The sequence below is a fragment of the Lontra canadensis genome, unplaced genomic scaffold (genome assembly GCF_010015895.1).
Source record: "Lontra canadensis isolate GAN:19392208 unplaced genomic scaffold, GSC_riverotter_1.0 scaffold44, whole genome shotgun sequence".
NCBI lineage: Eukaryota > Metazoa > Chordata > Mammalia > Carnivora > Mustelidae > Lontra > Lontra canadensis.
Window position 1 is genome coordinate 12,796,702 of NW_022631038.1, and position 23,865 is coordinate 12,820,566.

Consider the following 23,865-nt stretch of genomic DNA (forward strand, 5'->3'; position numbering starts at 1 on the left):
CACATGCTGAGTGTGCTGTGGGGGCACAGATGAGGGGCCCCCATCTCAGGCTTGGCCCTCTGCTTGAGGGGATGGCAAGGTGGGAGGGGGAGAGAATCTGCATACAGCAGAGGCTGTTTACCTGAACACATGGAAGCACGGAAGAGCACAGTATATTTGGAGAAACCCTAAGTCATTCCAATGCGTAGGGAAAGTAGGGTTGGAAAGGTTAGAGGCAGGGACCAATAATGAAGAGCCTTGAATGTCTGGTAATAATTTTGGGTTATCCTGAAGGCAATGGAAAATAGTTGTTCAAGATTCATTGGAAGATAAGAAAGGACATGGTCATGATGGGTCACATTTACCTTTGAAGAGGACTGTTTTGGTAGTGTGTGGAGGGTGGAGTTGGGGTGATAGGATTTGGGTGGGTTTGTTGAAATGTTGACAGCATTTTGAAGTGTGCCCTCCAAATGAGTATTGAGAACTAATGCTTATCAAAATAAGAATAATTTTTGAAATATATTTGCATGAAAAAAGAAAGAAGAGAAATGAATAATTGGTCCAGATGGAAAAAGATACTAGCAATCTGATACCCTTAAAAACTACACACTAAATAGAATTCCATTCAGTTATTAGGAAAAGCAATTACACAGTTCCTCTTCATTTGTGAATAGTATATTTGGAACATGTGGTGGCTAATGGTCCAAGTAACCCTCTACTGAGGTAATGATGAATGAATAAACAAAAGAAAACTGGGACACTGTATTCTTGTTCCCAGGATGAGTTGTAGTATGTCAAATGTTTTTAAGTCACATGTTTCATACTTTTGAGACAGAACCACACTCAGCAAATACTTGTATAATGTTCAGAGTATAAATCCAAGTCAAGCCTTAAGTAAAGAAATGACTAGGTTTGGGATCAATTGATTAACAAAATAGCAATGAATACATTTCCTTATTTGTTTTGAACTCAACAAGAACATCTGCTGGAACTCAGTTTTTAGCTGTATGAAAACACTTACCAATAAAGCAATGTACTTTTTCTGGAAGGTACCACTTTTGTCACATACATTATTTTGATACATGAAGAGGGTTTTAAATGAAAGATAAACAATGCATCTTTTAGAGGAAGCAATGATATAAAACATATTTCCCAAATAGTAATTTATGAATGGTCATAATGAAATCAATATTTGTTTCATAGGCTTGTTTCCCAATCCAATGAGATAATGTAATAGGTAAGATTTCTGAAAAGTATAAAGCATTCAAATTATTAAGATTATTCAGAACCACATTGTGGACAAATACTAAAGCAATTTTCTTTCTTCTTTTATTTAATAATTTATTTGATGTAACCAATATAACCTAAATATTACCACTCCACCAAATAGTAAATATAAAAAACTATTAAGGGTGTTTACATTCTTTACTTCATACTTGACCTATGCAATTAAATGGTCATGAAAATTGCAAAGTATTCTCTAAAATTATGGGAGATAGAATGTGAAGAAAAAAAATATAAACACAGATGTGAACGTAGACTCCGAACATAACTAGGTCAACTTATTTTTTGTGTATAAAGCCAAGGACTAGAATAGAAAATGGGAAAAGGTAGCATTGATTTTTTGAGGTGCTAGGATTGTGTTAAAAAACATATACCATCAAATTTACCATCTTAACAGATCAGTTGTATTAACCATATATGCCTTGTGGTATATCACATTTTCAGAACTTACTTCACTTTACAAAACTGAAACTCTAAATATATCAAACAACTCCCCTTCACACAACAATCCCCAAAGCCTAGTAACCACCATTCTTGGTTTTTTTTTTTTAATTGAAGTATAATTAACATACAGTGTTATATTAAGTTTCAGGTATACAATATAATAATCCAATAATTCTACACATTACTCAGTGCTCATCAAGTTAATTGTACTCACCTATTTCTCCCATCCCCCAACACACCTCGCCTAACCATCTGTTTGTTCTCTGTATTTAAAAGTCGGTTTTTTGTTTGCCTCTTTTTTTCTTTGTTTTGTTTCTTAAATTCCACACGTAAATGAAATGATATTTGCCTTTCTCTGTCTGACTTATTTCACTTAGCATTATACCCTTTAGGTGTGTCCACATTGTTGCAAATGGTAATATCTCATCCTTTTTATGGCTGAGTAATATTCCTATCTATCTATCTATCTATGAGATATATATCACATCTTATTCATCCATTAATCTACTGATGGACATGTGGGATGCTTCCACATCTTGGCTACTGTAAATAACAGTGCAATAACCACAGGCATACATGTATTTTTTCAAATCAGTGTTTTTCATTTCCTTTGGATAAATACCCAGTAGTGGAATTACTAGATGATATTGATAGCTCTGTTTTTAGTTTTTGAGGTACCTCCATTATGTTTTCCATAGTGGTTGCACCAATTTGTCTTACCACCAAAAGTGCATGAGTAATATTCAATAGCATCAATCATTACTTTGGATTAGGAGGAACTGTTCCTTGCATGTTTTACAAAAGATGTCCAGCTCTAAAGTTGGCCATTCTCAGTATTCACATATCACTGGCAAATCTTGTAAAAAAAAAAAAAAATAGGGTTGCACTCACCATGTGTTTCATTTTCAATCCATTTATTGATTTTATATCTGGTATCTTCTACATCATTTGTGAAGTCAACTCGTTCCACTTTGGCATTGTATAATTTTTCAGCACACTCAATATAGTTCTATAAATATAAATAATTACAGTTCTGTAAGTGATACATAGTTCTTATAGTCACAAGTCACCATTAACTAAGCATATAAAAACTCTGTTTTTCAACTTGTCTCTTCATTTCCACCATTTTACTCAAAGACTCATTCCCCACTCAAAGGTGAGGAAATATGGATAGAAATATGAAAATATGGCCAGATAGGTTGCTGGAGAACCTGAAATTGAATTTGCACAGCAAGCACACGATTTGAACCTAAGTTTATCTGAAGTGGATTAGGGGAGGCTAACAGGGATTATGGCTAAAGCCCACTTCCTTGGCTTTAGCACTGTTTTCTCACCATAAGTATTTCAACAGTGTCCTTGCTCATCTCCCTTGCTTGTGTCACCCGCTTCCTACTGAAAGCATTAAGAAGGTTTCCAGGCAACTTCTTGTACTTAAGATAAAGCTCAAGCCCCTGGACCTGGCCTGCATTTGAAAGAAAAAAAAAGAAGTCAAGTTGAAGAGGATGAGCAGAAAAGGTAAGGTCCTAAGCAGTAGTACACTCAGAGGAGAAAGAGTATCTTTGCACACTCAGGAGACCCACAGGAATTTGTGATGACTGAAGCATGTGGTGAAAGGGGAAAATGGAGGACAGGAGCCAGGACAAAGGAAGAGCATGACTGTCTTGTTTCCCTGGAAAAGGAGCTTTCATTTTATTTTAGGGAGAGTTATTAAAAGGATTTAAACAGGAGAGTAATATAATTAAATATGCATTTCATAAAGGTGACTCTGAAATCAGCATAGGGAAAAAAATGAATGGAAATAGAGGGACTTACTAAAATGTCCTTATAGTTTATCCTTAGGAATATAAAGAGGTCCTGAACTGAAGCACTGGCAGTTTCCAGGGCCATGGGGAGGACAAAACAAATTTTAGAGATACACTAAGAAGGTAGAACTAACTCTTTCTTGTCCCCTAACCTTCCCTTTCCTTGTTGAACAGCTGAGACTCAAAGCCATTAGGAGGGGCAAATCTAGGCAGGTACACATCTCAGGGTGGGGAGGACCAGTGTGGCAGAGCTGGATGGATGGCAGAGCTCCATCATGGTGAGGAGAAATTCAACACAAAGTATTAGCAGCCAAAGGAGACAAAGAACACATTGCCTTGTCGGGGAAGCCCAGCTCTGGAATTCAAGCTTAGGCAGAATCCAGAGGCATTCCTGAGGAGGGGTGGCCTCATGCAGCTGTTAGATCCTAAATAGTGTGAAGTGGACAATCTTGTGGGGTGTCAAAGCCCAAAAAAAGTGACAGGAACACAGACACATCTCTGTGGTGGGCAATCACCATGGGATGTGGGGGACTAAGATGAGGGAAGACGTATACTCCTAGTATGCGTGTGTGTGTGTGTGTGTGTGTGTGTGTGTGTGTGTGTGTGTATGCAGCCTAGCAGGGAGGGGCAGATCTCTCATGGGATGAAGAAGGTGTTTTCACATTGGGAGGAGCAACAGCATCCTTCAGTGATGGGAAATGGGTTACATAGAGGGAGATTGATCAAGCAAGTAAATATGTAAGAATAATACAGCCAGATTTCTCAATGCTGGAGAAGGGAGTTAAATGAACACAGAAAAAGAGAAAAAAAAATGAACCCTGTGGTGTTTGATGGAAATTGGAGATATCAGTAGGAACTCATGGGTTTCGCTATATTTGGGTAAAAAGATGAACATTGATTTAATATGTGCATGTATTTTCCTAAAAAGGAACTAGGGCTCCTGGAGAAATGGCTGATTCTAGGGCTGAGGCAGGGAAAGAAGGTGAGATTGGAAATTCTCATGGTGCCAGAAAGAAAGTGCTCAAATGAGGTGGGCTTGTCAAACAAATATAGATGTCAATAGAAGGGATAATTTGAGCATGAAAATAATATGATGGATTAACCCTTTGGCTAAAACAAGACACCATGAGTCCATATTATTATAAATAAACAAATAAATATCTTTTATCAAGAATGAGATATTTACACAGCCTGAAAGCCATTCCTCACAAGATACTTAACAACAAAGAGAAAAAGAGTAACTTCACAGCAGAGAAACCCAGCATACATCCCTGTAATCATGTGACCAAAGATGGCAGGACAAGCAACAGGATAAATCAGAATCCTGCCAGTGTGCCACAGGGATAACACAACAAAAACAAACAGGCTTCGTTGGATGTTTTCATCAAATCTGGTGCAAATGTTAGCTAATATTATGGTGATAATTCTTGCATAATATGTAAGTGAATCAAATCAACATGTTCTATACCTTAAACTTATACTATATTATATATCAATCATAATTCAGAAATGCTGGGAGAAAATAGGACTCTAATCATGAAGACATATCAAAAAAACCCACACTGAGGGGCATTCTAAAATATAACTGGCCTAAAACTGGACACTAAATAATCATCAAAAGTGTCAAGATCATGAAAGTCAAGACAGGCTATGAACTGTTCCAAACCGAAGGAGACTAAAAGTGAGTCAACAACAGAATATAATGATTGATTCTGAGCTAAGTCCTTTGCTATGAGGGATGATGTTGGGCTGATCGGTGACACCCAAAAGGATCTGAAGATGGGCTGAATGTACACTGTTAACTTCCTGATCTTGATGGTTGTATGGTGACTATGTAGAAGAATGCCATTGTAGGAATTACATGAAAGTATTCAAACATGATAAAGCATCTTAATTGCTTCAGGAGGAAAGTGTTCTTTCTATAATACTTGGAACTTCTATGTGAGTTTGAAATTATTTCAAATAACTTTTCTTTGAAAGTAGAAGGAAAATCAATTAATGCTTCTTCACTGATGGACAGTGAAGCTCCAGGGAAAGGAAATGTCAAAGTTGATCAAAATACCTGGTAGGTCATTCACTGAAAGAGAACCCAGAGGAAAGAGAATATGTGGGGATAAGAGAGATGCTGTGTTGAAGAACCTGTAAATGCCCACTTGAAGACTGGCAGTAGGCAGGCAGAAAGATGAGCATGACATTGAGGGTGAGGAATGAATGAGCTGTGGAGGTACGGAGGATAACATCAAGTTAAACTTTCTAAATCAATCATCTCTTCTTAGGTGAGACAGTAGACTCAAAGTGGAAGAGGCCAGAGGGCAGAACCCTAAAGAGCAACAGTATTTCAGAGATGAATAAAGGAATAAAGATAAACAAAGGAAAGTGAAATGAAGAGAAGGTAGAAAACCAGGAGAAATCAATGCCATAGAAACCATGAGAGGAGAAAGTTTCAGGGATCTCCAATAGCATTGAATACTAAAGAGGCAGGTAAGACACAGACTGCAAAGTGCCCATAGCTTGGTGTCCACTGGAAGCCATTAGTCACCTTGGTAAGAGCAGCTTCAGGAGAATGTGGAAGGTAGAAGCTAGTTTGCAATAGATGGAGCAGTGAAAGAGGGTGAAAAAAAAGGATTCTGCCTGTACATATCATCCTTCAAATAGTATTTTTCAAGTTTAGACTGTCAGAGTGAGAAACACAGAAATGGAAAGAATCATGGGGTAACTTTAAAAAACAAGGAGAGAAAAATTGAGAAGATGTGTATCTGGAGCACATTTATATGTGATGAAGAAGAAGAAAACAGAGTGACAGAAGTTCAGGAAAAATACAGAAACAGCACCAAGAAACTGGGGGCAAGTGAGGGGTTAAGGTGGCAAGGAGAAATGGAGGACTTATCCATTAAACAAAGTGTTCCCCCTGATATTGAAGGGAAAAGGGAAAGAGAGCAGGGTGTTATTTGGAGTATGGATCTGGCCTGATTGCCTATTTTCTTTGTCAAGTAGAAGACAAGTGGAGATGGAAATTTATTGCTTAAATAGGAAAATGACATTGTTAAAATGTCTACACTGCCTAGAGCAATCTATACTTTCAATGCCATCCTGATCAAAATTCCACTGGCATTTTTCAAAGAGCTGGAGCAAACAATCCTAAAATTTGTATGGAACAAGAAGAGACCCCGAATTGCTAAGGAAATGTTGAAAAAGAAAAACAATACTGGGGGCATCACATTGCCTGATTTCAAGCTTTACTACAAAGCTGTGATCACCAACACAGCATGGTACTGGCACAAGATCAGTGAAACAGAGTAGAGAGCCCAGATATGGACCCTCAACTTTATGGTCAAATAATCTTCAACAAAGTAGGAAAAATATACAGTGGAAAAAAGATAATCTCTTCAATAAATTGTGCTGGGAAAATTGGACAGCTATGTGTAGAAGAATGAAACTTGACCATTCTCTTAAACCATACACAAAGATAAACTCAAAATGGATAAAAGACCTCAACATGAGGCAGGAATCCATCAGAATCCTAGAGGAGAACATAGGCAGTAACCTCTTTGACTTTGGCCACAGCAACTTCTTTCAAGATATGTCTCCAAAGGCAAAGGAAACAAAAGCGAAAATGAACTTTTGGGACTTCATCAAGATCAAAAGCTTCTGCATAGCAAAGGAAACAGTCAACAAAACAAAGAGGCAACCCATGGAATGGGAGAAGATATTCGCAAATGACACTACAGACAAAGGGCTGATATCCAAGATCTACAAAGAACTCCTCAAACTCAACACACAAAAAACAGATAATCACATCAAAAAATGGGCAGAAGACATGAACAGACACTTCTCCAAAGAAGATATACAAATGGCTAACAGACACATGAAAAAATGTTCAACATCATTAGTCATCAGCGAGATTCAAATCAAAACCACACTGAGATATCCCCTTACACCAGTTAGAATGGTCAAAATAAACAAGACAGTAAACAACATGTGTTGGAGAGGATGTGCAGAAAGGGGAACCCTCTTACACTGTTGGTGGGAATGCAAGTTGGTGCAGCCACTTTGGAAAACAGTGTGGAGATTCCTTAAGAAATTAAAAATAGAGCTTCCCTATGATCCTGCAATTGCACTACTGGGTATTTACCCAAAAGATACAGATGTAGTGAAAAGAAGGGCCATATGTACTCCAATGTTCATAGCAGCAATGGCCACAGTTGCCAAGCTGTGGAAAGAACCAAGATGCCCTTCAACGGAAGAATGAATAAAAAAGATATGGTCCATATATACAATGGAGTATTATGCCTCCATCAGAAAGGATGAATACCAAACTTTTGTATCAACATGGATGGGACAGGAAGAGATTATGCTAAGTGAAATAAGTCAAGCAGAGAGTCAATTATCATATGGTTTCACTTACTTGTGGAGCAGAAGGAATAACACAGAGGACATTGGGAGATGGGCATGTGAAGTGAGTTGGGGGAAATTAGAGGGTGAGACGAACCATGAGAGACTGTGGACTCTGAGAAACAAACTGAAGGTTTTGGAAGGGAGGGGGGTAGAGGGAGGGGTGAGCCTGGTGGTGGGTATTAAGGAGGGCACATATTGCATGAAGCACTGGGCGTGGTGATTAAACAATGAATTCTGGGACACTGAAAAGAAATTTAAAAAAAAAAGAAAGTGCATTATTCTGAGGCAGATTTGTTTCTACCTATAGAAGAGAAGCTGGAATATAAGACAACTCAAGTCTAGTTTTTTTCTCTAGATACAATTTGTTCCAAGAACTTATATGATGTATTCACCTTTAAGAAAGAGACACTGTTGTTTTGTCTCTTAAAAATTCTTCCATTAATTTTAAGAAGAACAAATGGTCTATCCAGAGCTAAAATATTCATCCTATGTATATTACACGTATTTCCATTTCAGTATTAAAGTAAGTTCCTATTTAAAAAAAGAGAGAGAGAGAAGAAGAAGCTTGAAAGCTAAAAGTGCTTGTGTAATATGGGAATTCTATTTTTGAGGTGAACACAACAAATGGCTATAAAATTTAGGAACTAAGTCCCAGTGTTGGGTTTTGGGTAGGCGGAGAGCAGTAGGCGTGCAGGCAGTCACCTCAGGAACCCAGAGCAGCAATTCTGAGGAGCACAGGGGTGTCACCCTGAGGTCTCAGGCTATCCCAGATGACCCAGACGTCCACCCACCCACCCACCCCACCCAAAGGCAGTGGTGACACCCTGTTACTGCTGTAATTCTGATAACCAGGGGAAGCAGGATGTGCACTAAAGAAAACCCAGGGCCATTTCCACCAACTCCCATGGCTTCTAGTCCTTACCTGAGCTCCCACAGCACTGGGCCCTTTTCCTGCTCCAGGACCAACTAAACAAATCTAAGAAAGCAGAGATTAAAGCTCCTGGTATAGACCTAGTTGAAACTGATGGTGGCCATAAGTGGTTGCTGGGAAATGGAGAGAAACAGAAGAGCTTTCAGAAACTGGTGTGAGGAATGAGAGAAATTACTGTGAGTGCCCAGCTAACTGCTGGACAGCATGGAGGACACCTAGCAGGGCTAGGAGCCCGTGGTTTCCTGGTGGTGACCACACACACCGAGGCTTGGCACAAGTGTCACCTATGGGCCGAGGCACAGCTGCTGAGGGAAGTCATGGGACTGATCCGGGTGGGGCTATGTTGGGGGAGAGAGAGAGCTCATATGTTGAGATGATTAGAGATGGAAAAATTGCATAACTCGATGTAGTTGAAGAACAGGTAGAGTGGGACTGAAAAAATGAGAGAATGAGAAGCATGAAATGATGTGGCCACTGACAGGGCAACTCCAGCTGTAGATTGGAATGAACAGTTCTGGGTGTTGATGAGTTTCAGGGTGGGGCTTGGGCATTTGTTACTGTAATGGCATAGGGAGAGAGGGTCAGGAGACTGTAAGGAGGGAAACTAAGCTCACAGTTGGCTGTTACAGGGATACTGAAGTCACCCTCAATGGTGGCAGAGCTTGGGGCAATAGGGAATGACATTCACAGAGGTCTGACCAAGACAGATTTAGCATAGATTCGGGGAGGAGAGTGGAGAAAAGTATCAGAGATGGCGGCTGGATCTTCTCCATACATTTTGTAAAGAAAATTTGTACATTATTATTATCTTCCTCAGTTCAAATAGACTCCTTCATATTCAAATATGAGTAAAAAAAACTGTTACACAACAAAATGTAGAAAATTTGGAGACGATCTATCTTTGTACTGCACTGACAACTGAAAGGCAAGTCACATGCTTTTAATCAAAAGTAGTTTTTAGAATAGCTGTGTTTGTAAATGTTTGGGAGGAAAAACAATGGCAGCGTCTATTTTCCATGCTGGTGATTGGATCGCACCTTTCCTGTGCTGCGTGCATGCTCTGAGTCCCAGATTAAGGAACATGGAAATATGCTATAAATAGTAACATGACAGACACATCAACTTCCAGGTTAAAAGGGTTAACAGTCCCTCAGGGAGTCCGCAGTACGTGTGGGAAAAGAGACACGAAATGTGGAGTTGAACACACAAGGCGGCCCTGGAAAGCTTGTGTAGGACGCTTTTGGAAGGATTAAAACACAAAGTGGCCTAGTGCTTCATACCTGGCAGGCTGCCGAAGGGCTTGGGCGCGGTGTAGGAGGGGACAAAGATCTGTGTGGGTGACAGGAGACAATAATGGTTGGGTGGAGCACGGACAGCTGGCACAGACACAAGTGGAGATCAGCCAGAGATGTCACGGAAGCAGAGCTTTATGGTCGTCTGACGAGTGGAGAATTACAGGGGCACAAACACGCCCTGGAAATCTCGGCCACTGCAGCTGCCGAACCGCGCTAACCAGCTTCCGGCTGTCTCCGCGACCGTGGCTGTACGCACGCGCGGGCGTGCGAGGAGCCGGGGAGCTTATAGGGTACAGTCTGGGTCTCCCTGGTCTTTGCGTGAGCAGAGAGCCACGGTGAGTGAACTGAAAGCACGGAAACCACCCAGTAACGTGGAAACTTCACCCGCTGACCTCACGTGAGCCAGACCCTGCCTCTGGACCAGCCTGAGCCGCTCCTCCGCCAGCCGCGGGCTGTATCCGCCCATGTCCCCTACCAGGACACTCACGGCCGTAAATGATCCCATGGCGAACTTCCTGTTGGCAGGAGGGGTGAAAGGGCGTGGCTGAGAACAGAGGAGGTGAACTCAGCCCTGGGGATCCACAACGATCCCAGGAGACACAAAGCTCAGAGGAAAAGCTGCTAGACTTTTTCCTCTGCTGCCCACGGACGACCCTAAGTGGGCTGCCTGCTCCTCCCTCCCCATCACTGCCAGAGGACAAGGTCTCCTGTTTTGGAGACTCTCAGTCTGGGGACCCTGAATATGGGGAGTGCTCAGCTCCAGTAAAGCTGTACTCTAGAAACAGGAGAGATGACATTTCAAAGATGTCTGGGAACATAATTAGCAGCTATAAGAAAAAATAAATCACCACTGTATGCTCTGTAGAAAGACAAAAACCTTTTGCAGATGATGGATTGAACTGGGGTCCAGAGTGGAAATAACCTGTGACAGGGGAGGCCACACTTACCTTATGAAAGTCAAACACTTTTTCTGTAAAAAGACCATTGGCGATGTGGAGTTCGTAATCCCTATGGGATGTGTTTATATCAGAGAGAACTCTTTTCAGTTGAGACTGAAGTCCTGGCTGTTATTAAAAAGATGTATAAAAATGTATTACAGGACTGCAAATATATCCACACTCTTATTTACACATAACACAAGATATGTATATTATACCATGAAAGAACTGAAAAATAATGATGTTTGTAAATTCAGCAACACCACCTCTATTTACAATTTCTTGCCCTTTCTCAAATAGTACCTGTGATCAAAGTTAATTACAAACTTTACTAAAATAGTTAACTTGAGTGCTCACTTCGGCAGCACATACAAAATAATTAACTTAAGAATAAAATTATTAACAGCAGATAATGAATTTGCCTTGCATGTATACTAAATAGTTCATTTTACCAATGTAAGTTGGCTGTGAATATCAAAGGATAAAAACAAAACATTTATTTCCAAACTATCTTGCCAAAATCTGGCCAAAACAGAAGTAAAATATTGGTAAGTTAATAATTAACACTGTCCTTAAGATGTCACAAGATGGAAATCTGAGTGAGACACATTCCTTTGCTTTGAAGGATGGTTAAGCATAATTAAATATATCAGTGCGATGGTGATTTCTCTAAAGTCAGTCTCACACTCTCTCTCCCTGAAAGAACATGTTGTCTTTACCTGAGCCTGAGAAGAGCTTCCCCATCCTGAGGCTGTGTTGAAGTGAAGCATCTGTAAACAGGGAGTAAGGAAATCAGTTAGCAGGTCCTGCTCGAGGGGAAGGGACCCCACAAAATAAAGGAAGGAAGGGACTCATTGTTAGTGGTTGTGTTTGCATGTGTGTTTCGTAGCAAAAAATAGGTAGCTATTGACTTGGTTAGAATACAGATCATGACTGTGATCTACTGACAGAACACAGATCATGCATTGGGGAAAGCGCCCAGCAGCTGGCAGAGTAAATAAATCAATGGCTACAAAATGAATTGTGTCTACAAATCATTTTGGTTTGCTCACTCTCACGGAGCAATTTAACAATTACTCACTGATTAAACCTAGACAAGGATTTAAAAAGCATCAAATGAGAAATTTTATTTGCCCACATGGCAGGCAAGATTAAGGCTAATGATGCAGGCACGAAGATATAAAAGAGAGACAAAGATACTGGATATCTAGGAAATCCTAAATGAAGCGAAATTGGGACTTGAGAGATGTGAAAACAAAATAAAACAAAAAAAGATCCTACAATTATTTGAAATTAAGTAGTTTTAGGCTTTTCCTTTTCCAGTGTGGCTCTCATAATCCCATTATTCTACTAATTGCTATTCTGCCCAAGCTTTAATTTTCTATTGCACTTTATCTATTATCTATTACCTATTGCACTCTTAATTTCCCCAGGCCCTTATGTCCATGGGATCTGAAACACAAAACGGCTTCTCTACAAGGAAGTGATAAAGGGTGCTACGCAGTGATAATCATTTATGCAACCATCTGGAGCAAAATGAATGCGCACTGACAGAGACAGGTAAGATTTTCTGTAAAGAGATGTAGGTTTTCTTTAAGGCGTCATATGCAGGGGCACCTGCGTGGCCCAGAGGGTTAAGAGTCTGCCTTTGGCTCGGGTTATGATCCCAGTGTCCTGGAATGGAGCCCCAGGTCAGGCTTCCTGCTCAGCATGGAGTCTGTTTCTCCCTCTCCCTCTGCCTGCTGCTCCCCCTGCTTGTGGTCTCTCTTTCTCTCTCTCAAATGAATAAATAAAATCTTAAAAAAAGAGGGGAAGGTCATGCGTGCTATTCTTGAACCATATCCCTGGTGGGAGGTAGAAGTACGGAGAAGAGGTAAAGGACCACTCTGACACTGGGTAAAGAAATTATGGATGGGAATCTAATTAAGTCAATGTTATTATTTGTGTGTCTGTGGAGGCATTCAACTTCAAGACTTTGGACCCCTAATCAATAGCACCATCTTATTGGCTAGGATGAAATGGAAGAGCTATGTAAGATAGATGAAAACGTATGAAGGCAATGAGTGTCATTATTAGTCTTAATAGGTCACAGAGAATTGGAACCTACCTTAATTTCTACATCCTCTTAATCTGAAATAATAATTAACATGAGATGTAATAAGAGATAAGGCAAAGGCAACAAGGCAAATTTGATATACAAATTAGTAGTCAATTTAAAATTCACTGGTGGGGTCTCTGCAGGCATGGAGGCACCATGCTTCATGCCCCAGATGTCATTCTGTCCCCCAGGTTCGATGCCACTATGGAATATGAAACATATCAGGTTCCTTTCTCATTTTGCCTTGGCATTGGATAGACTGGTATTTGGGAATATATGGAGGTACCAGAAACATAAAATATCATGGGACAGTGTCAGGACTCAAAAATGCTAATGTCTTTTCTGAACTAATTGTTGTGGAACCAAGGAAATATTGTAAAAATTATATGAATCCCCAGAAGTCATTCTTTTTTAACTTTTTGAAAAAAACTTTAACGAGTAAAAATATTTAATATTATTCTTTGATCATTTATAATTTTACTCTATTTTGATAATAATCTAGTTGCCTCTTCTGACATTCCTAATTGGCTTTTAGTAAACTGGGCTGGTACAATATTGAGGTGATGCATATATTTTTTTATATTTTCAAAAATTCTAAGATATTACAAATTCAACAATAAAACTACCATGACTAAAGGTGAATAGTGATACTAGTAAATATTCAAATGTAACAGTATTAAATAAAATATCAAAGGGCATATTCATCACAATCCAAAATGCCGGCAGTCCTGTGCTCTCATATCCCCTGACTAACCCTATGAAAGAAAATCAGAATTTCTTTTTCTTGTTCATAACTGATAACATATTCAGATAATGGCAAATAAGGAAAATCATGGGCCATCACAATTTAAGAAATTTTAGGATCTTCTGACTGAAGTTTAAAAAAAAAAAAGATTATGAATTGTTGCATCCCAGTGGCCTTCTACCTGTGTATTCATGACAAATTATAAAACTATTATGTTTTCTCACAAAAGTGGTAGAATAAGTAACATATTAAAATTATTTTTTGAAATGTCGGTAAAACCCAATTATTTTAAAGAAAATTCTTATTTGGGTGCCTGGGTGGCTCAGTTGGTTAGGCAACTGCCTTCAGCTCAGGTCATGATCCAGGAGACCTGGGATAGAGTCCTACATCGGGCTCCCAGCTCTGTGGGGAGTCTGCCGCTCCCTCTGACCTCTCCTCTAATGCTCTCTCTCAATCTGTCTCTCTCTCTCTCTCTCTCAAATAAATAAATAAAATCTTAAAAAAAAAGAAAATTCATATTTGTATACCTTCTAAATAACACTGTAATATAAAGACATGATTAAAGATAAAAAAAATTATGACATACTTTATTTCAATGAAATGTTATGTGAAAGAAAAGAGAAGAGTAGGTAGCTCAAAGAAAAGAAAAATACGTTTGAAAAAGCACTATATTAGTGTGAGCAGAAGTGTTTCTGTCTGTTGCCAAACTCCTGTTTACTAGAAGGATCACCAAATCATTTTCTGTAAGCTATAAAACAAAATCCATGAGGTCACTAATTTAGAAGGGAAGAAAAAAAAAGGTTTCTGGATCTTTATTTTGCTTGGTTTTGTTTTATATACAAGGGCCTGGTTTTTAAGCTGTGGAGTTGGGAGAGGTGGTTTGGATAAGAACTTTGAATACTTCCTTGTGGCTATCTGTTTCTGGCCAAGAAGATGTGGATATGCATTTCTTGGAAAACACATTACATCTTCCAACTAGGAGGATGCTCCTGCAAATACATGGGAGGTAATGCTCCATGGCTTCCCATACCCACTCACTAGCTGCCACGATGGGCCCTGAGGCTCTCGGAAGCAGAGGCACAGGACATCCTTACAGTGACAGTGGCATTCTCTCTCAAAGGAAAAGGGGGCTTCAGTTGCACCAAATACAAGTATCCAGGAATGAACATTGAAGGATGAATTGCTGCCTTCTTAATTAAGACAGTTATTAAGTACTAGATTCGGAAAACATCTGTTTATATAGAATAAGATGGAATGAGAGCCTAAAGTCAGTCTTGCTTATTTACCCCCTGAAATAACACAGCCCTATTGAGATAATCCCTCGGCAACAAAGGTCAAAGGAGAAAACTTAAGCAACTCAGGGCTGAGCTATGATTCCTTTAAAACAAAGAGGAGCAACCTCCCCACCACCACCACCACCACCACCACCACCAAATACCACTTTGGCCTAAGGGCCTTTGTAGTAAGCTCTCTTCCCACTCTTGCTTGAGTACCTTATCATTTTGATAAGGACCTTGTTCTCTTTTTACCAGCTTATTACTTGAAATGATAATGTAGGCTATTTGCCTATGTTTGGTGTTTTAAGGCTGTGACATATTTTCCAAGTGTTTCAGTCCTGAAAAAATAAATAAGGTTTAGCTTTAAATAAAAAAATTAAAATAAAATAAAAAACATTATATTAAAATATATTTTATATATTTTATATATTATGTATGTAATAGGTAATATATATTATTCTGTTTCACTGAGAGTGGGAGACCTGACCTATCTTGAGCCAAGAAAATTCAGAACAGGCCCAGAACATCGTGTTGTCAATTAGCAAAGAATTAGAATCATCTGAAAGGATTGTTTAAAAATGACAAGTTTAAAGAGATTTCTATTGGCCCAACTGTGACCATCTGAGCATTGAAAACAAGAATGAACACTGGTCCACGGCAAGGCTTAAGAGAAAAGGATGGATGATGCCATAAATTACAAGTAAAGTGACCGAGGCTTGATTTCTTTAAAAATATACATACGTGACCCATAGTGTCAAGCGTCGGGTATTGCAAGGAGAAACTATCTGGGACAGAGTTTGGGGACTGGAGGGGGAGGCTTTACAATTAACTTCCAAGACGGTTTACTGCAGATGACTAAATTTTGTACCAATGAATTATATGAATGTTTCTGTGTCTACAGTTGCATTTTTCCCTTTTCCGTGTTTCTTATAGGAGGTTACAATAGCAAGAGGTATAAAAAGTAACTCAGGAAAGGCACTGATTCCAGTGGTGACGGAAGAGCAGACCCCAGTAAGATAGGCTCTCTGAATCCACTGTGACCTACCTCCCATGAGCGGTTGACCCTTGTCCACCAGGCTGCTGGGCCACAAGGAGACCTTGGGAAATGAATCAGGCAATAGCCCAGGAATGTTCCTAACCCGAAATCATACAATAACAAGTAACTGTGTCTTCTGTTGGGTTAAAGGTGTGGGGTTTTGTCATAGGTGTGGAGCCTACACATCTTTGTCTAGTTCTGAGCTACTCATTAAGAGGATACCCCCAAATCAACCCCCATAGTTTATAGGTGAGGATACTGAGGCCCACATGGATGAACCAATTTTTCCAAATCAGAATTTGGATCTGATTTTTTTTTTTTAGATATTATATATTTATTTGACACAGAAAGAGAGAGATCAAAAGTAGGGATAGAGGCAGAGAGAGAGGGGGTAAGCAGGCTCCCTGCTGAGCAGAGAGCCTGATGTAGGGCTCAATCCCAGGACCCTGAGACCATGACCTGAGCCAAAGGCAAAGGCCTAAACCACTGAGCCACCCAGGCACCCCTGGATCTGATTTTCTAACTCCCAGACCAGTGTTTTGTTTCTGTGACACCACGTTGCTTTACTTGGTTCTAAAACATTATGTACTTATACCAATGAATGAATACATTTTTTTATTGGTTACTAAGTTTTTTTTCTCTAAAGGCTTTATATTTTATACTAACTTTAAAATAAATGAGGCTTTGCAATAATGTACTTTGGGCTGCATTTCAGTTTGGTGGCTTTAAGCCAAATAGTTCTCAACTGTGGGTTGACTCTGCTTCCTGGGGGATATCTGGCACTATCTGGGGACATTTTTGATTGTCATGACTGGACAGAGGTACAGTAATGGTATCCAGTGGGAAAAGGCCAGAGATACCACTAAACCTTCTACAATACACACCAAAGCCTCTTCATGACAAAGAATTATCTGGCTTAAAATGTTGGTGGGGCTGAGATTTAGAAACCCTGTTTTAGAAGATCACCCTGAGTTTGAATCATAGTGCTGACACTTACTAAGATGGCACAGGAACACAAAAATCAGGGTAATAGTGCCTACTCCGGAGCTATTGGGAGCAGCCAATAAGATACCCTTAGAGCTTATCCCAGAGCGGTACACTGATGAAACTTCCAGCAGTTAGCTGTTATCATCTCATTAAAAGTGTTCAATGCACTGTGGTTGCGAATCACTCCAGCTCTTGGGAAAATGCTGTCCTGAGACTCTGGTTATTCCTTAGCAATAAATACTCACTGAGCTACCCAGATTGAGAAATGAATTGTCCTAGCTTAGATTATCTGAGCAAACAATCTTCAACAACTGCTTAGTTGTGATGGGTTGCAACACAGATAATCTTCCTCTAGCTCTCATTTATAAACTAAAATATGGGGGGAACCAGGAGGCAGAAAGGGATAACAAAGACCTCCACAGGCAGCCTGGGATCTCACCTGCTACTGAGCTACTACAGTTCTGTGACTGTGTCACTTCCCTGCACAGCCTGGCTCAGGGTAGTATACAAGGGTGAGTTAAAAAGCACTTTCTACACGTGTTGGTGACAATGTGATAACCATTCAGGTAGGTTACTATTATCTGGAATATACTATTATGTCATTGGTACCCATGTCACCTGTGTTTAAAGTGGGACTTCAGGGGCACCTGGGTGGCTCTGTCGTTAAGCATCTGCCTTGGGCTCAGGTCATGATCTCAGGGTCCTGGGATCGAGCCCTACATCGGGCTCCCTGCTTGGGAGGAAGCCTGCTTCTCCCTCTCCCACTCCCTCTGCTTGGGTTCCCTCTCTTGCTGTGTCTCTCTCTGTCAAATAAATAAACAAAATCTTTAAAAAATAAATAAATAAAAATAAAGTGGGACTTCACTAGTATCTTCCTGTTGCCCTCCTTTCTCATCTACATCTACTCAAGCAGTGGTTCCCAAGCTTTAGTGCACACCTGGAGAGTTTATTTAAACCACAGATTGCTGGGTTCCATCCCCATGGTTTCTGATTCAGTAAGTCTCAGTGGGGCCCAACCGTTCGCATTTCTAACAAGTTCTCCAGGTGATGCTAATGCTACTGGTCTAGGAAACGCATTTTGAGAAGCACTGTACTAAAGAAAAGCATCAAAGCGGTGGTTCTGAGAATATTTCTGTTGTCTCCCATCTCAAAAGCAAGTGCTACAAGCAGTATGGGTTCTTCACACCCAGAGAGGGACTCACTGAGATATCTTCATTTACATGGTACCATTGCAGTAGAATGTGCTCTTATAGGAAACAATTTGCCCTAACTGATGAATCACAGAAACCATGGGTGGTGGCACAACTGAGACTGACCTTATCAATCTGAGAGACACAGTCACCTCGTGCACCCAAACGGACCAGGGCCAGGGCAGTGAAGATGCTCAGAGAAGAGAAGAACACATTTTCACTTCCTTGATTGTTATCCATCTGTCTGAACAGATTGAAACAAAACTCTGCATTTGCAGCAGCAAGGGAGGCCATTGTGGAATGGAGCGCCGCCTAGAGGACAAAGAGAAATGGAATGAGTGCCAAGTACGTTTTGGAGGCATATGATGATTTTTCTAGTCATTGATTTTTGTATTTGAAGCTTCATTTCTTCAATCTTGGCTATAACCATCAAATAACTTAGAACAAAAAGAAAAATTTCCTTTGGTCCTGTATCCTTGTTAACAACACTCTAAAACTCTGTTCTTCCAACAACGTCACGATACGCTCACTTTTTTTACACTGATATTCTTTGGTGCAGCGTTTCTGTGTTTCTGCCTATGCTCTCACACTCATATTCCCACTTCTCCTTGACGTGACTTTGCCTGCCCACATCAGTGGCCTCTGAGTTGTTTTCAACCCCTAAGCAGACACATTTCCAACATCTACCTTTTATCAAATCACCCCCATTTTCTAAGCTGAAACAGAGCAAAAGAGCTCTTTGCAGTAAAACGAAGAGTACAGCATTAAATGGTCTCTTAAAGGGACTACAGTCCGTGCCTTTCCAATCTGTAATTTTAAAAAACATTAACATTTAGAGATTTAACACATAATTTCCTTACTCCTTCTCTCTAGAAGAGTCACCATACATGTGTTTAATCATACATCCTAACTCTTCTCAGGACTGTCCTAATTTCAAACATTATGCATCCTTGATCCTGTATTTATTATTTTCACACCACTTTCTAATTTTTTTGGAATGGAAAGTGTGATTAACCATATTATGTATCACAAACATGCACATGACTTTCCAACACAAAGATCTATCTCTTACTGGAGAACCTGATATATAATAGCAAATGTAGAATCCAGGATGAAAATGAGATTGTCTTCAAATTCTTGATAATGTTGTTTCTGAAATATAGAGGGCTACCACTACTGCATGGCATTTTTCAGGAGTCTACTTTGGTATTTCTTTGCAGAATTTTTCCACAATACTAAACTGATTCTAGTACCACAGTTGGAGTTGTCAGAGACTAAATGAATTCCCATGGGTCCTCCAAATTATTCTCCTTGAATACTCTGTGACATTATGCCTAATGTGTGGTGGGTTCCAAGACTCACGGACGCATAAGAGACCTAGTCTTAAACCCAAACTTGTTGCTAAAAGTTGTATGATCTGGGTTAAGTCTTAACTTCTCTAAGTTCCTAAATTACCTCTTATTCAATAATATGATCAATTTACAAGACAAAAAAAAATGTCTGCTTCCTCCCTACAGCTGTTAAAGGACAGCATGATGTCCAAGCTCTGGGGAGCAGGATAAAGGCATGGTATAGAAAAGGAAGAATGCCAAAAGAAGAGGGATATGTGTGGTTTGAACAAATAATATCCTACAACTGCTATGGTGTTGATTTTGTTGAAGTCACAAAAATTTAATGCCTTTCAAAGTTACAAATGTCATTAAAATAAGTTTTCGATTTATATTTTATCCAATGGAAGCTTGAGTCTAAACAAAAATGAAAAACAATCTAGCATAATGCCTGATTCATTGTAAACAGTGAATTGAAGCTGTCCCCATATTCATTATTCTTTATTAAATGGTAATAAATTTGCTCTTCCTAAAAGACCACAAACTGGACATTTCCAGAGTATGCCTGAGGAAACTGTATTCTGCACTTTGGAATTCCAACCACTGAGAACGTCACTGAGGCACAAGGCCATAAATGATGCTGTTTTGCAAGGTCAAATTCAGCTACTTTTAATTCATTACAGGTCCCACTCCTCAGTTATGCCCCCAGAAATAAAGGGTGAAAATATCATTCACACCCCAAACACTCTTCACTCCAAGAAAGAACATCTATGTTTTTTTAATGGTTATCCATAAAACTTAATGATTTCATATCAAATCCATGTAAACTAAGGGGACATGTAGTGGCAGCTTTGATTGGAAGGAGAAACCCCTTCTTGTAAGGGCAAGAAGGAAACAGAGCAAGGAGAGGACACAGGATGAGAGATACAGGACAGTTTTAGCCAGTGAGTGATATTGGCAGGAACTAAGGTACCCAAACTTTCAGGGGCTCAAAATCACATTCTACATCGGAAAAGTTTTTTTTTTTTTTTTAATTTTTAAAAATGACAAAATTGAAGTTAGTGTATATATAAGTAAATATATTTATATTGAAGCATATACTTAAATTGGAACTTAAATTGAAACATATTGATTTTTTATATTAAATTTTGTACTTATAAGAAGTTCCTTAATTTTAAAGTGAAATTGTGTGCTAGATTCTGTCACTTCAGTTTCCAAGACTTCATATTGATTGCTGAAAAGCATAGTAAATGAAATTAATCACTCTTAGAAAAGTAACTTTAAAAGCAAAATTATAGTAATCATTTCCAAGTATGTATAGCGAAAATTATACTTAATAGAGGATTGTGGAATTATTTTAATATATTCTATATTATTTATTTGATATATTTGATGTAATATATTCAATATATATTGAAATTTTAAGATCTGCAATATTTAAAAATGACCCTGTTTGGGGACCTGCCTGTGTGAGACAGTGGAGAGTGGAAGTTACTTGGTTAGTATCATATCCCAAAGTACAAAATTTCAGTGCACTTTTATTTGGTCAAACCCCAGTTCTGTTTGATGCTTTACGAAAGTATGTCTTACTGGGGCACCTGGGTGACACAGTGGGTTAAATGTCCTGAACTTGGTTTCAGCTCAGTTAGTGATCTTAGGGTGATGGGATCAAGCCCTGCACAGAGCCCTATGCTCAGCATGGAGTCTGCTTGGGACTCCCTCTCCCTCTGCCCCTCCCAGTCCACGTACTCTCAAATAATTAAATAAATCTTAAATTTTTTTTATTTTTAAAGATTTTATTTATTTATTTATTTATTTATTTATTTACTTGAGAGCGAGAGAACACAAGCAGGGGGAGCAGCAGAGGGAGAAGCAGGCTCCCCACTGAGCAGAGAGCCAGATGCAGGACTTGATTCCAGGACCCTGGGATCATGACCTAAGATGAAGGCAGACGCTTAACAGATTGAGCCACCCAGGAGCCCCAATCTCTAAAAAATTTTTAAAAATAAAAAAGTATATCATACTATTTTACCCCTAGGCAAGGTGGGGGGTCTTTCATGTCTTTTAAAACCATTTCTTAAATCATGTTCTAAGCAATAATTACAAATGTTCATTTTCTAATTTTTCAATCATCCTGATGACTTTCACAAAACTATCATTGTACTAGAGAGAAGAGAAGCTACACAGGAATTTGTTCATTGAGGCAACTGAGTACACATTTTTACGAGTTAGATAAATTTTATGGAAGAGGCAAATAAACATAAAAAAAATGAGCTGAGACTTTCCTAGACCAATATAAATGCTCAAGCAATGACTTTTAAAATGATAAATGGTACTAGATCATATATCTTTAAACATTCCTGTACAGAGGTGTTTATGCACTTTGAAAATAAATACCAAGTAGCATGTTCCACTTCACATAATTGTTTTTATCTTTCTCTCTGCAGGTGCACTGCAGTTTCTAGAAATGAAAGCAAGATTCTTTCCTTCTCTTTTGATATAAAGTTTAAATCGCACTGGCAAATAGATAAACAATATTTAAGGGTGAGTTACTTTTTTATGCTCCCAAGCTTCTATCAGGTGACAGATGAATAAATATTAGCATTAGTACCAAAACTGTGGTTTTCCTTTCTCCTATAATTACTTTTTATCCCAACTTTAAAGAAAATAATAAGCACCAAGAGAAATAAATTAAGTTCAAATAAGCCATTCAAAAGTATCCAGTGATTTGGGTCCCAGTTAAATAACTACAGGAAATGGAAAAGGAAAATAAATTACTTTAAGCCACAGAAGGTATCAGTATGATACGACCCAGGACCCAGGATGCCTTTGTCCAGACATAGCAATACAGAAATATGCTTTCCAAATCCGGAAAGAACTTGGCTTCAGATTAATTTTCATCCCACTAAAAAAACACTGCATTCTTACATTCTTTACACAAATATTTTAGTTTATTATACAGATATGTAATTTATCATTTTCAAGTTAACACAAATTAACAAAGATTCCTAAAGCTTTTTAAATCCCAAGCGTCTACCTTGAGGGACTAAAACTCCACAGGAACTCAAAGCTTATTTGTTTACTTATGGTATATTTTAATCCAAGAAAATTCTTACCCCTTCCTTCCTATAGTCAACATTTTTTATGTCAAAACAAAAAAATACATGTTGTCACTAAAGTTTTTTTTGAAGTCTAATAAAAGGCAAGAAAAATAATTTTTACAAAAAGTACAGGAAAAACTAGGGACAAAGCACAATAAAAAAAACATGAAATTATAATGACATTTTATGGCCCTAAACGTACTATACCTGATTGATAAGTTATGTGTCTTAAATCTTTGATAAAAATATTACCGAATCTCAGGATAATTTTGTCTGTACAAGGAAAAGTAGCTCTATGTCATGGTACATTACTGAAGGAAAAAAAAAAAAAAACCTTGTATTTAAAATTAAATACATATTGGGGAAAAAATGAGTAACTACTATCGAGCATGCTTAATTTTAATTCTTATCATAGAAGTCAATTGTAATGCTATCAATAGTTACTCCTCTGCAGAAGTATTTTCAAATCTTTCCATTTATCTTAAAATCTGGTTTCAAATTTTGGTAAACCCCTAAGCAGACAAACGCCAGGCTACGTGATTTTTTTAAGTTCAATTCCAATCTCAAAGCCGAGTTTTTCCCATGCTATATTTAAAAATTCTAACTTACAATGCCTAAAGTAAGAACACTGGGAATATAGAATCTAGATTTGTACATAATTCCCCAGATGCTATTTATCTATTCCAAAATGGAATATGAGGTTCAGCTCATCTGATCCCCTGCATGGCCTTCTCCCCATGATACCACAGAAAGTCAGCCATCAGACCACCATAAGAGGAGCCCTAAGAAAGAGAAAGCTGAGGGCAGGACTAGGCAATGATTCTGATATTGTATGATGAGTTCAGACCCTCAGATACAAATAGCCATTGTTTTCTCTCTCTCCTCTCTCTCACCCTCTTTGTCTCTCTCTCATTCAAAGTGTCTGGCCAGACTTTAAGTTGTGGGCTTCAGAAATATTTACCTTACTCTCTTCATAGAGGAAGTTAGCAGCTGGTTGGGTGAGTCTGAAAGAGTTCCTTGCATTACTCTGAAATA

General features: G+C 38.8%; 1 protein-coding gene across 1 annotated transcript in view; it reads right to left on the reverse strand.

Moving 5' to 3' along the window:
- Window positions 1-23,845, reverse strand: part of SERPINB7 (serpin family B member 7) — a 29,693-nt gene extending 5,848 nt beyond the window's left edge. The window contains exons 1-5 of the mRNA XM_032872162.1: window positions 23,792-23,845; window positions 18,528-18,713; window positions 11,788-11,838; window positions 11,078-11,194; window positions 2,599-2,716 (exon numbers count right to left, since the gene is read on the reverse strand). Coding sequence (XP_032728053.1) covers window positions 2,599-2,716; window positions 11,078-11,194; window positions 11,788-11,838; window positions 18,528-18,695 — 454 coding nt within the window. The 5' untranslated portion in view covers window positions 18,696-18,713; window positions 23,792-23,845. The remainder of the gene's footprint in view (window positions 1-2,598; window positions 2,717-11,077; window positions 11,195-11,787; window positions 11,839-18,527; window positions 18,714-23,791) is intronic.
- Between the last annotated feature and the right edge of the window lie 20 nt (window positions 23,846-23,865).